The sequence below is a fragment of the Austrofundulus limnaeus genome, unplaced genomic scaffold (genome assembly GCF_001266775.1).
Source record: "Austrofundulus limnaeus strain Quisiro unplaced genomic scaffold, Austrofundulus_limnaeus-1.0 Scaffold82, whole genome shotgun sequence".
Classification (NCBI taxonomy): domain Eukaryota; kingdom Metazoa; phylum Chordata; class Actinopteri; order Cyprinodontiformes; family Rivulidae; genus Austrofundulus; species Austrofundulus limnaeus.
Window position 1 is genome coordinate 461383 of NW_013952484.1, and position 14236 is coordinate 475618.

At 38.8% G+C, this 14236-nt stretch overlaps 1 protein-coding gene across 1 annotated transcript in view; it reads left to right on the forward strand.

Moving 5' to 3' along the window:
• mettl24 (methyltransferase like 24) overlaps positions 1–14170 on the forward strand; it is a gene marked incomplete in the record, with an annotated part of 43976 nt that extends 29806 nt beyond the window's left edge. The window contains 3 exon segments of the mRNA XM_014011566.1: positions 4452–4579; positions 9751–9976; positions 13775–14170. Coding sequence (XP_013867020.1) covers positions 4452–4579; positions 9751–9976; positions 13775–14119 — 699 coding nt within the window.
• Between the last annotated feature and the right edge of the window lie 66 nt (positions 14171–14236).

The following is a 14236-nucleotide window of genomic DNA, read 5'->3' on the forward strand; positions in this document are numbered from 1 at the left end:
TATATATGGTGTGCAGAATTAATGGAGGAGTTCAGCTGGTTTTCTCACTGAATGTGTGCATTTCAGCCTCAGTTTGCTACATGCTGGATTCATGTAATGTGTGTTTAAATGCATGATATGAAAAACAAAAGCATTAAAATTTATTCATAAGTATTTACGACCCCCCCCCACCCCCCTTGCACTACTTCCGTGACCCCCCAGTGATGATGCGACCTCATCTTTGACAACCACTGCAGTAGATTATTTCATAGTTACAAAAGCGGCCGAGCTTGCACGTTTTTCACTACAAACACTGAGGTTGGTACGGACACACCATTGAAAGTGAATCAATTCAAGAAACTGGGAAGGTGAATTCATGGCTGAAAAAATATTCATGATAAATCTCATTTATGATCTTAAGGGAGAGTTTAACACAAACCAGTTTAGAGCAGGGCTATTCAACTGGTGGCCCATGGGACACATCCAGCCTGCGGGTGACTTCCGTTGGGTCGGACAACAAAGATTTACTAACACTTATATTAATATAAAAATATATTTTAAATCAACTGTAGGTTTTAAATGTATGATTCAATGCAACTAAATGACAATTTAAAAATAAAAAGATAATAATATTTGTTTTTTTATACAATGCAGAGATTTTTACATCACTGTGTTCTGACTTTATTCACATTTTACACGTCTCATTTTTTTCAGAATAAGGTTGGAGCTCTTGTCAACACAGTGCATATTTTTGACAGGTCTGTTTAGTACACAACAAAATAAAATTGTACCTTTCAACCCATCGCCAAGCTCCACTTATTCACATTCAGCTCAGTGAGTCTTCGTCTTGTCCAATAGCTCCGTGTAATTCATCATTCTATTGATCAGGGCACAGATGGATCTAGCGGCCGATCTGTTCAGACCAAATCGATGAGAAGCTGCGGTTTGTTTCTTAATTTCTATCAYCATTAATTACAGCAAATCGATGGAAAGGTTCTGCGTCACCGTTTGGAAAAGAAACGGCGACGGACGAGGGGTGCATCGAGGGTTTTGTTCTCATCGTGCGCCCGCAGAGAGCGCTTAGCTTTCCTTGTCTAAAACATACAGTCTGAGGGTGTTTTCATGATAAATGGGTTTCGGTTCTTATTGTAATGATTTTCACTTCGGGGGATAAATCTGCATCTTATCTGTTTGCCTTTCTCACCATACAGCCAGAACAAAGAGCACCCCGCTCCAAAAAACCAAGCATCACTCTTATCTTTCACAAAGTGGAGATTCCACACATAACGGCTCAGAGTGTGTGAGTGTGAGTGTGTGTACAAAGGAGAAAGGGACAGGGATGTAAACGGCGAGGAAGAATGTGTGTGTATTTGTGGGAAGCAGTGAAAAGGAAACTGTCCGTCACCGACAGTGACAGGCGAGAGAGGGCGGAAGGAGTCTGTGCGGGAGTCGCAGCGTCTTCAGCCATATAATGCTGACTGACACAGTGCCTGATGGAAGTGTTACACACAGAGATGGCCTGCGACACAAACTGTCCAATCAAGAGCAGTCTGCGGCTCCCACGCGTGCAAACAAAGCAACAGCGACGCGCTCCTCAAAAATGGGTTTAAACAAAACCAAAGGAGCCTGTCCTGTTTGCTCGTCGTCTTTTTCTGCAAACAACTCAGTGAATTTCCTTCATATCTGCGRCGCTGTGCTCAGTTTGCAGCCGGAGCAAAAACAACAGCAGACATAATGGAGCATTGTTCAAATCTACGCAGTCATTCAAATACGGCACCCACTCAATCCAAATCTTGTGTGACAAAAACAGCAACAACTCTGTATCGGAAAACGAAAGTGCCCTTTTCAGCTCGTGCCTGAAGGATCGCCAACCAGGAGGTTACGGTGGTAACAGTAACAGAACGCRCAGCCATCAACAATAGATGTGATTTTATAAGAGGCCCGCATCTAGTGTTGATTATTTCTCCTGGAAAGCACTAATCACTCCTCYATTCTCAGGTATTTTTCTACAAGCCAACACTGATTGTTAGTTTGTGGTTGATAAAACAYGGTGTAGAGTGGATAAACCCATGTATACATGCACCAAGCTTTTTGTTTGGACACTTAAATAATGTAAAGACAGTTTTTTTTCTTCTATATCAATATATCTGAGTCAATATTGTTTAAAGTGCCTGTGACATGCATTTGATTTGATTTGATTTTATTTGATTTATTGATTTAACAGGAAAAGATTACTAAAAATGAAGCCTGACTCAGCATAATTGCTGTTTTACAGCAGGTTCTGGTTCTGCAGCACAAAAAACACTCAGAATTACAGCATCACAATCACATCATTATACACCATAGACGCAAAGACAAACAAGCATACCAAATTTCAAAACGGCAGCATTTGCGAAATAGGACGTCTAAATATGAGCACAACAAAAAGTGTCCAGCAGATGGCAGACAAGATTCTTCTTAAAGGGCTGTAGTTTTGAAATGGACTTTATGTTTTGAGGAATGTCATTCCGTGCTTTGGTATAAACATAGAAGAAAGACCTCTGGCCGTAACAGTTTTTAAAAGTTGGTAATATCAGTTGTCCTTTTGCAACAGATCCAGTTGAATGACCACTTCCAGAATTTGATTTGGGCAACAATGCACAGAGAGTTCCATAATTGGCACCTTGGAAGATCTGAAAATATAAATTAATACCACTATACAAAACATAATTCTGAAAAGTCAAGGCATCAGACAATGAAAGAACTGTACAGTGATGAGCATATTCTTCAAATACAAAAAGTCAAAGAAAACATCTTTATATTTAAGAAAGCTGGAATAATACACACGATTTAACACATTTTGTCCCATAACCGGCATATTTTCTTTTGAACTAGGCTCAGCAGAAGTGAAACAGGAAGTGACATCAAAGGGGAACTCTTTAACAAAGAAAACTCTGGTCTTTGTTTATTGAAACAATATTATTTGAACTCTGACTCGGCTTCATCTCTGATAGAGACTCAAAATAATCTTAAGAAACATCAGATTCTTCTCTACCGTCTGTTGTAACAACGCTCTGTTCACATGCAGACATTCCCCTTTGACATCACTTCCTGTTACTTCACAGGCAAATATCTCAACAACTGTTCAYCTCAGCGACATGAAATTTCTTTTGCAATATTTTATCAGTGTCCTCTTTCTAAAAACGCGTTCATATGTATCACAAAAATTTGACATCACAGGCACTTTAAAACAGCATTCAGCTGTCAGCATTCGAGCTGCAGCTCTTGTGTTAAAGATAAATTGGACAAAACCGCTGAGGTGCAAAACAATAGCACTTTGTAAACACTGCATGAGTTTTATTTTTGGATCTGAGCTGCCTCTTCACTTATTTTCAGAGGAATGTTTTGTTGTTTGTTAAGCCACTTATCTCCTACGAGTCATTCAGCGATAAAAAACAACAACAACAACAACATTGAAATTCAAGGGATGCACCAGGGTTTTGTAAAAGATTTACATTTTAAATTGTTAGAGTCAGATTATATATGAATAAACTGTTTTTACCTGTTCAAAGGTACCCCACATGTATTATTTTTTTTTAAAAATAAAATGAAATGAATTCAAATTTGTCACCAACTGGGCTCCGTACACATGTAAAAAACAGTAATTAGTCTTGAAAAAAGTAAACACTACTGCACTAAAGTTTGCATTTGATATTGTTACTATGTTGTAATGTGAGTCAGGACACATCTTGAACTTTTTGCCTTAAACTGTAGAATATTAAAACTTTCTGAACWTTGTTAACTCCCCCTGTGAGTCACAGAAATGGGACTGCATCAAGGACTCCGCAGCGTAGAAAGAAACATGAAATCCATACTTATGATTTCATCATAGCAAGTCTGTCTCCTCCTTGGTTACCATCTTTGTTTTATCCTTGTGGGACTTGGCAATGCAGCCGATGCCTCAGCTCCAGCTGCGCGCCATCCGGAATATTTTGCATAATGCGCTTTAACGCTGGAGGCCAAAACTCACACAAGCTGAGGGTCAAATTCAGTAGCAGGATACAATTATTTTCAGCATTGCAAAGCTTTATGGTTTTTTTTATGTCGCAGCAGGAGCAATCAGAGCGTCGAACCAGCTGTTTTAAGCTCAACAAGAATGCCATTCGCATGCACACATACACATACACAAACACACACACACACACACACAGTCACAGCTATGCAGAACCAAAACTCAGCTGCTATAGTTCATGACTAATTCAATAGCTCAACTTCACACTGAAGAGAGTGGAGTTTATACAGAATGTGCAAATGTTGCTTCAGGTTAGCACAACAGAAAAGCTATTCATTTTCATTTCAAATTGTATTTGTTTTGTTCGTTGTGTTTGGGAGAAAAAAAAAAAAAGAAAACCCCGAAAAGAACAAATTCTCACTGGAAAYGGCTGTCTTGACATTTGTTTGCGGTCTGGGTGCGTTTGTGTGTTCAGGTGTCRTGTGCTTCATTAGCCGGTGAGGAAGCTGCCACAGAAACGCCTGCTGCTAACTGGGCCGCGTGCCTGGACCCAACGTTCAGCCTGATCCATCGAATACACAGCAAACACTGCAGGGTCTACTCTTTCGGGTGAGACAAATGTTTGTTTTAATAGATTTTGGAGGGGAAAGTTGAACACGAATGACTTTAACACTCATCACTGCATCAGTGATAGCTCAGAACTTTTCAGGGGGGTTCTGTGGAATAGTTATGAACAATTAGTGTCTTACTTGTTGTGCAAAACACTTTGAATGACCTCAATTAGGAGAAACAGTTTAATCATGACCAGACTAATAATCTACAACTAAACTTAGCACAAAAAGCAAAGAAATTTGTCTTCGCTAGATTAAACACATAATCAGCTCTGCTGCTCATCCCACAAATGCATGTTCCTTACAAATGCGGCACCATTTAAAAGGGACATTAAGAAACTTTGCAACAGTACAACATTTATTTATTATTATCATTTTTTTCTTTTTGTGCAAAGTAAACTTTGAGTCGTTACCTCATTAATCCAGACAAAAGTAGGCTACATTCACAGTGCAGGCAAAAGGGACCCAAATTTCTTTTATTTTTATTTATTTTTTTATGTGTGTCACTGTTTGGGAAAAAAATGCATGCGSTATGTATTTGTGTGAGTTTCCATTATGTATTTAATTAATTAAAATAGTTTAAAAATATTTCTGCATAACATCTTTCTATGTAAATATCTCATGGTATAATGTGGACAGCTTACAAACAAGTGAGTCCTATATATGTACATGTTTCCCCCTTTTTTAAACTTAGTGTGCAGCTTATAGCTGCGCTTAAAATCAAGAACATTATGGTAAATCAAACCAAAACGTCACACCTTGTTAGTGTAATGTGAATAAACATGCAAAAAAATATCGGATTTGTGCAAAATAATGGAGTTGAGTATTGAAGCTTGCAGTGTGAAAATAGTCTTGGACTTTGTTTTTCCAAATCAAGGCCATCTGAAGTCAAATACAGACGATAGAACCCCACGTTAAAAGACAAACCACAGAAATAATAGGATAAAAAAATAATAATAAACTTGACCTTCCTGAGACTTGAGAAGTAACTCCTCTCAGATGGCTTTTTGTYCCTGATCAGCTTGACCTGCTTGCTCTCACTATATAAAATAATGAGAAATTATATTTGACTTCAGTTGGAATCCCATTTTGTACGGTTTGTTTACTTTCTGATTCATCTGGTGACATTTGAACTGTGTTTGGTGAATGTAAAAATAGTTTCCATGAGCTTTTAGCCAAGATTCTTAGGTTTCTTTTGATACCAAACAAGTCCAGGTTCAACTGACAGATCTGAAGTTAAAAGAAGATAAAGGGATCCCCAATTAGCTGTAACATTAGACTTTATTTGACTGTAAAATAAAGACTGTAAAAATACTGTAGGATGTTGAGTTTTTATCATTTTTAAACTAAAAGTTTAAAAATATATTACACGGACGGGGCCATTTTTTTACACACAAAGGATTCTGGGTAAATGATGACATCAACTAGGTCATCGGCATGAGGCTGCTAGCGAGCTATATCCACCCTGAAGGTTAATCTTGGACAATATCTGATGATCGACTCTTTTAAATGAAACCAGAGAGCGTTGACAGAGAGGAGAAGGTAGAAATGACTCAGCCTGGAACTGAAAATATGGATGGAGGACAACAGAGCTGCTTCATGGAWGAAGAACCTCAGCTTAGCCTGTTAGCTTTAGCGTTAGCCCCAACGCTATCACCATATATATGTATTAGCTCAGCGCTACACATTCTCCTCTCGTCACTGAGGTCTTCCACATGACAGAGAGAGGAACACAAAAATGACTCAGCTGCAACTGAAAATATGGATGGAGGACCTCAGTTTAGCTTGTTTGTCGCGCTAGCACCGAGCTAATACATATAAGGCAATATAGCAAAAATAAATAAATGAATAAAACGCTGATGATGAAGAAGCTAAGATACCAATATTCAGATATTTAGGACTGCTTTCTACTGAAGTGGTAAAAAAACGGCAATATACCATGGGCGCTAACGCTAAAGCTAACAGGCTAAGCTGAGGTTCTTCTTCCATGAAGCAGCTCTGTTGTCCTCCATCTATATTTTCAGTTCCAGGCTGAGTCATTTCTACCTTCTCCTCTCTGTCAACGCTCTCTGGTTTCATTTAAAAGAGTCGATCATCAGATATTGTCCAAGATTAACCTTCAGGGTGGGTATAGCTCGCTAGCAGCCTCGCACCGATGAGTTGACGTCATCATTTACCCAGAATGCTTTGCGTGTAATTAAAATGGCTCCGTCCGTGTTATTTTAAAACATTTACAAAACTAAACATCCTACAGTATTTTTACAGTATTTATTTTACAGTTACAATATATGTTTATCAAATAAAGTTTAATGTTACAACTAATCGTGGATCCCTTTAAAAGAAATAGAAAACGGGAAAAAGCTGTTTATATATTGCACCGGGCTCAAGAGGTTACATAATGTTTAAACTAAGAAGGAGGACTTAAATGAGCACCTTCTCAGTGATGAAAAAAAAAAAACAACAACACAAAATTCACTTCTTTGACGGTCTGTAACCTTGACCTGTTTCTCCTCAAAGATCACCCCTTCTTTTGCTAAACTTCAATCAACTCGTCTCAAACCGACACAGGAAGTGCAGGAAATTCTTCTCCTTGAAATGGGTCCACAACCTTCCTTGCAGAATGAAGGCCGTGCCGCTGCAAATTTAGAGCGCTTATGTAGGCTACAGCACAGAAGGGGAAATAAAAATACCTGCACTTCATTGTAAATGGATCATGCATATGCTAATGTGAGGCAGAGACCGTGGTGTTTGGATACAAGCAGGAAAAAAAGTTGTTTCTGACAAACTTAACCTCACAGTTGGTGCTTATTAGTTAACAAGTCTGTTTATCCAAGACTTCTGGCATCCAGTCAAAAATGTGACGGGCAGATTTGGAGCTTTTTATCCAAACGTCTCCTCTATTTTCATTCAAGGCAGTAAATGAGGATTTCTTGATGAGTCCTAACTCCCGTGTTTGAAGCAAAATTTCCTCGACGGCACATCTGTCTGCTGTGCCAGATCTGCCTCTGCACTCATCTCATGAGAGAGGATGCTCCGGCCAGAAGACACTTCCTTTGTAAGACTTTGGATTAGAGTCGGGAAAAATCATATCRTGTGCAATTAATCGTCAGACAAAACTGTCACGGGTTAGGTTTTGGCACTTGGAGATTACTGTGATTTGTGACTTATAGAAGGGGCAAAATAAATAAATCAGATATGGGCCACATTTGCCTGTAGTGTGAATGTACACACAGACAAACACACACATCCTGCTGCTTTCTGCCGGTCTGCAGCGATTCCCGTAAGAAAACCTGAAACTGTCAATGAAACGTTTAGAGCTGCAAAAAGAGACGTCTCCCATTGCATCCACTCATCTTCATGCACGTGGGATGCATTCGGGGACCTGCTGGCTCCTCTTTGGGAAAGAGGTACACGCCCACTTGCCACAATTAAAGGATACCGTGACAGCAAGAACAAGACACCAGGGAATACGGAGAGAAAAGAAGAAAAAGAAAAAAAGGGTTAGGGATGAAGCTAGAGGAGGGAAAAGGAGGAGAAAACACAACGAGATGTTGACAGCGGAGTGGTGTGAGCGTGTCTGCTGAGWTTTATGCAAATGTCAAAATAAACAGGAAAGACGTGAGAGTGGTGAATACATGTTGGATGAAATGCAGCAGATCTCATTCTCAAAAAGTACAGGGGGAGAACTTATTGAATCACAAATGCATCCTTCTTTTTTATAGCTTTTAAATAAATGTGGTTGTGTCCTAACAGAACTGATTTTATTACAGCGGTGTGGCTCTAAGAGTTGGATTATTAGTCAGCTATATGCCCATCTTACTGTATATTCTGATATAAACCATTTAAGAAATGTGCAATTTTAAAAATTTTATTCAATTTGTTGTAGCTGACACATATTCTGAGCACCAAGTGATCGCACAAGATCTGTTTTAACTATTGACGTCAACTCTGTCCGGCTATTAGCAAAAAACCTTGGTACCACTTTCTTTTATGGTACCCTTATTACCATGTAATTACAAGGTAATAAAAGTAATTAAATGTAATTACTACTTTATTATCATGTAATTACGTGGTAATTAGGGTACAAAAGGAAAACTACGGTTAGTAAAACTACCTTTATTGGGTAACTACAATCAAATTACTATTCAATAGTAACTCAACACTATATTTATAACCAAAAAAATGCAACTAAATTTTAGGGTTAGTGGTTAGTTGCAATAAAATATAACTTTAAAACTGTCCAAATTACTTATTTAGGTGTTATATAGTAAATCAGTCAGTTTCACAGGTACTGAGGTAAAATTTGACATGGTGGTAGCAGCGAGTCTTTCACAACACAGTCTCTGAGAACAAAAACATTTCATATGATTTTATAATATTACACGAGTTCACACATTTATAAAGTTTGACCAACACAGCTAAAACTGCATCCCTTTATGTCATTGGTTTGAACAGCTAACCAAAAAGTTAGATCCACTAACCACTAATCTGTTAAACAAGCACAGTTGCCAACTCTTCAGTAAGAAAAGTAGCTACTGGCTGTCCTAAAATCCACTAGAAGTCATTATATGCCATCTTCACCTAATTTGCACATTTGGACGTTTGCCCATCGCTTTCCAGTTGAAGACTGGTGGGATCCCTTTCAGAATAAAAGCATTTCTAGACAAAGTTTAAATACTGTTTGAATTTAATCGTACAACCAATAACATACTTTCTCAACCTTATTCGTCGTCAGTTTTTGTATTTGCTATGTAAATATTGTTAAATGTTTATATTTTTTCATTTTGACACTCGTAGTTTGAAGTTTAGCCGCTAAAGGTGCTACATGCTACACACAGTGCCTGACACGACCAGCATTGCTTGGAAGAGGAGACAGTTTTTATTTAATTCAGGACAAATGGCATAAAAATTTAAGTTTGACACTGAATTTGTTTTAGTGGACTTAAAATGAGCAGAACTTAATTTAGTGGAACATAATAGCAAAAAAGCTAATTTGCTAATAGACCATTTCGTAGTCAGAACTTAACCACAAATGTGCATGAGCATAGCGAAGCTTAGCTTTTCTAGGTCACAGGTCAACTCTGACATGGAATATGGCTGGTGATAAGCAAGCGTTAAGTTTTGTGTATTAATAAACCCTGCCTACTCTGTGCTGCTGTATGGCTGCAGGTTGGAAGTGGACAACAAGTCCCTGGAGCGTCTTCTCTCAGGATCAGGCTGTGAGGTCCACTGCTTCGATCCCAGCCTGGAGCAACYCCACCTGCAGAGAGCCAACATGTGGTTCCATCGACTCTCTGTACACTGGAGGGATCCCAGCCCAGCTGTTGCCGGCAAACACCAGTACGCAAACACCAAGAARCTGGCCACCATCTTCAATGACTTCGGACACAGAGACGTAAGCAGTGAACAGACAGTAGTTATCAAAAGATTGTGACATTTTGTCACAGTTATACACAGTATTTATTGTTTAACTGCTGCCATAAAAGGCTGGAGATAATCTATCTGGCTGTTGGTTGGCAAAATATCTTATTAACCAAAGGATGGATTTTAATGAAACTTTTCAAAGGCAATCATTGTGTATAAAATTGCAAATAATCATCCTCTGGAGTTAGCCCAATTCAGGATGGGCTCCACAGCTAATCCAGTTTATAAAAGGCAAAAATAGCTATAATTCTGCAAACATTACAAATATTGACCAAACATTTGGCGTGGCAGTTGCTGAGAGTCATTCCCAACACACACTCAAAGTGCTAAAATATCACACAAGATCTGCAATCAAAACTTCTCCAGGAGTTGACCATGTTAGTAAAATACACTAGAGGAAGGATCCTAAAGAACACCTCAGAAAGCAGTCAGWGGATGTACAATATGTCTACAACTCATTCTCCTTTGCAGTGGAACTAAATCACGGCGGCCTCCGCAAACACAACTCTGTTAACTTTGCAGCTATAGAGGTAAAATCTGTTGGCACCACTGGGCAGAACCTGATACTGTTGTGTCTCTGGCTAAATGGCAAAATCAATTATCTGTTTTTTTTCCTTCTAAATGAGTTGTGACTTACTGCAGGGGGCTTTTATTTGGTGTCTCTGGTGCTCGCCGATGCTCCATGATTGAGACATTTTTGTTTGTTTTTTTTTAAAATCCCTTATAGATTAGAAAAATATATCCGTTAACCTTTCGGAGTAAATCAGTTTTCTGTTTGAGAGGCTGAGCCAACGCTTTGGTGAAGAAGAAGAAGCAATTCTTCTGCAGTCTCTCTGCTCGCTCCTCCGGCACACTGAGTACCCACATTAAAACCTCATTACGAGGACGCACGCTCAGTTCTGCATTCAAAACAGGTGAGCACTGACATCTATAACACAGAGCCGTGCACACACATGCACACGCACAGACAGCACAATGTTAAGTTTGTTTATATCATGTCACAACCAGAAACGATCTTTTCAAATACCTTGCATAAGCCAGCAGACTGTAGAAACTTAATCACATTTTGAATGAAAACAGGTGAAGGCAGGGGACGTGAGTACAGCTTGGCACGCATTCAGGAGTCTTGTTTGATTTATAATCTTTCAACTCGGGGAAACGGGATACAATTGTACTCTTGACTGGACATGCAGTACACAATTTCACTGTCATAAACCTAACAGCGATCTAAATGAAAACACACAAAACCATACGCTAAATATGGATGTGTGTGTCATGCAGGCACTTCAGCACCATTCTGAACCCCATTTTGGGCCTTTTTTTTTTAAATAATGAACCCTCAAGCTCAAGCTTTAGATGCTACCATGCTGAGGTTCGGCTGCTGATTTGCTCAAAGGTTTTTAGAGAACTCAGCTGCAAGTTGGCTGTACAATTTGTTAGGTGGTCACTGGATTACACTGTAGATGAAATCATCTGACATTTATTGTGTGAACAGGGCCGGCCCTAGACATTTGGGGGCCCTAAGCAAGATCTATTTTGGGGGCCCTACTTCACCATAAGTAGACAGATACGCAAAACGAAATGCTTTATGTAATTATAAACCCGGTGCAGAAAATTTGACCTCTAAGAACACAATGTACCGTAGTTTACTGAATGATGCTCAGTGTTGAAACTTTTAATATGAGAATTAACTTTGCTTTGACTACTCCAGATTTCCAAACCTAAAGTTTTAAAAATATACATACAATGCCAATTCAACAGAATAAAAAAAGATTAAAGTATGGGCAGGTCTGGCTTTAATAAAGCAAAAGAAAAAAAGTAAATAAAAAAGTTCTGTTATTAGTGAAAATGTGCATATTGTAAATACATTTCAGAAAAGCATCAAATCAGCAAATTTGTTTGTCAGCTAGGACTTGAACATGATTTCACACCAAAAGTCTTTCTTTGCGTAAATATTGTATATTTTACTGAAATTTGCTGAAAAAAAGTGACAGTGTGTTTTGCTGAATGCTCAGCATTAGTTAAAATATTTAAACAGAACAGCTAGATGAGCAAAAAATCACAAGAAGACATAAAAAGACTTAATGAAGCATGACGAAATTGAAAAATATATAGGATTAAGAAGATATAAAAGCACCAAAAAGACAGATATAAAAAAAATCCAAAGGGACCCAGAAGGAAGAAAAACATGGATGTATATGTAGATATACGTACAAAGACAAAAAAAAATGCACCAAGTGGACATGTAAGAAAAAAAGGCACATAAAGGAGACATAAAGACAAAAAGGAACAATAAAAAAGGATGAAATGTAAAAGTTAGAATTCACACCATTTGGCTGAAACAGGGTCAAATAATAACCAAAGATTATACAGGGAACTTCCCTTTAAGACAACATTTCAAGTCTGAAAATCCCATCAGAGTTAATTTTATATGACCTAAGAAAATGAGACATTGTTAAACCTTCAGGGCACATAAGTTACTCATACCTTTTAAGCTCATAAATGACCAAAATGTCAAAGTTTTACCGGTCTACATAAAACCTAAAGTCCTGAAGAAATGCATTCAGCTTTGAGCATGCATGAGTCTATTTACATAAATGTGACCTCAGGGTGTTATTAACATTCATAATATGAAGCAGTTCCTCCCTGTTCCATTACAACAAGCCTTGTCAGGCTGGGATTCCACTCAATCCATCATCGACGCTGCTGAAGCAGGAACCGAGGTCAGGCTTCACTTCCTCCTTTATGTCTTTTAATAACTTCTGTATTCAGAATCTCCATGTTGTTCAGGGTTATTCTGGTGCGACAACAAAAAAAATGACCAAAACACAACTTTCACAATGTTGTTCTTGCCTCTGTCTGTGCACAATATGTCTGATACCAAAAGATGTTGTGAACCATTGSGTGGACTTTAATGAAACTTTCAGAAAGTMATGACTGGATGTTTATTTATTAATTCAAAATGGCCACCACAGCTAATTAACCTGAGCTAACTTAGCTTATYTTTTGAAGTTTTAACAAAATGGCTACAACTCATGGCAGGAGGTAGGCAATATATCCCAGGGGTGTCAAACTCATTTATTTCCGAGGGCCACATGTCATTATGGTTGCTCAAAGGGGCCGTTGTAATAAACTTTGACTGAAATGTCATGTTCCTCGTTGCGTTGCTACAGCTGAGCACCGCTAACAAACAAAAACTGAGCTCTACATGGTATTTCCTGCAAAGAAACAGCATTCTAACACATCCTATAATATAATCACTGAAAAGTATTACRTGTACTATGTGAAATAAATACCACAAAAATACCTATAAATTAAAAATTAAGTTTTACGCACTGTTGAGTTGTGCTAAATAGCTGCCATCTTGATTTCTGAACTCTCCCTCTTTCTATCAAGGAATTCCCACCAAAAGGGACGTGCCAGTTTAAATTTACAACTTGTAAGTGGGAAATTCCCACTTCCACGTACAACTGGGCCACAGCAAAAGAAGGTGGCAAAAATGCATCTAAAAGGGCCACAGTTACTCTAAGCCAACAGCTCAGAGGAAGAACAATTATCTTTCACCTTTTAAATGTTTCTTTTGTGACATCGAGTCACAAATTAAAATTACAATTGATTCAAAATCTATTTTTATATTTAAGTTAAGCAAAGAAAAAAAAGTCGGGCCAGACGGAGGTCACCTGCAGGCCACATTTGGCCCGAGAGCCCTGAGTTTGACACATGTCCTACGGGGATTTTCTGAATAAAATGTGTTACTTTCTCGTTCTAGGTGGATGTCCTAAAATTCGACATGGAGAGCGCAGAGTGGAAGATTTTGGAGAACCTGGTCCTGGAAGGGGTCCTGGCTTCGGTGGGTCAGCTGCTGCTGGAGCTTCATCTGCACTGGGCGGGATTCGAGGTGGGAGGCGACGATCCGGCGGTGGTGCGGTACTGGTTTAGCCTGCTCAAAGAACTGGAGGGCGCCCACTTCCACCTGTTCCACGTTCACAGCGACCCGGCCAAACCTCGCCTGTTTCTGCACAAGAACGTCCTGAACGCAAGCAGCGCTTACAGACTGAGCTGGGTGAACACACGGTGGACGCCGACGAGGACAACAAATAAACACAGAAAGTAAATTTAAATACAGCGGGCAAAATAAGTATTGAACACGTCACCATTTTTCTCAGTAAATATATTACTAGAGGTGCTAATGACATGAAATTTTCACCAGATGTCGGTAACAACCCAAGTG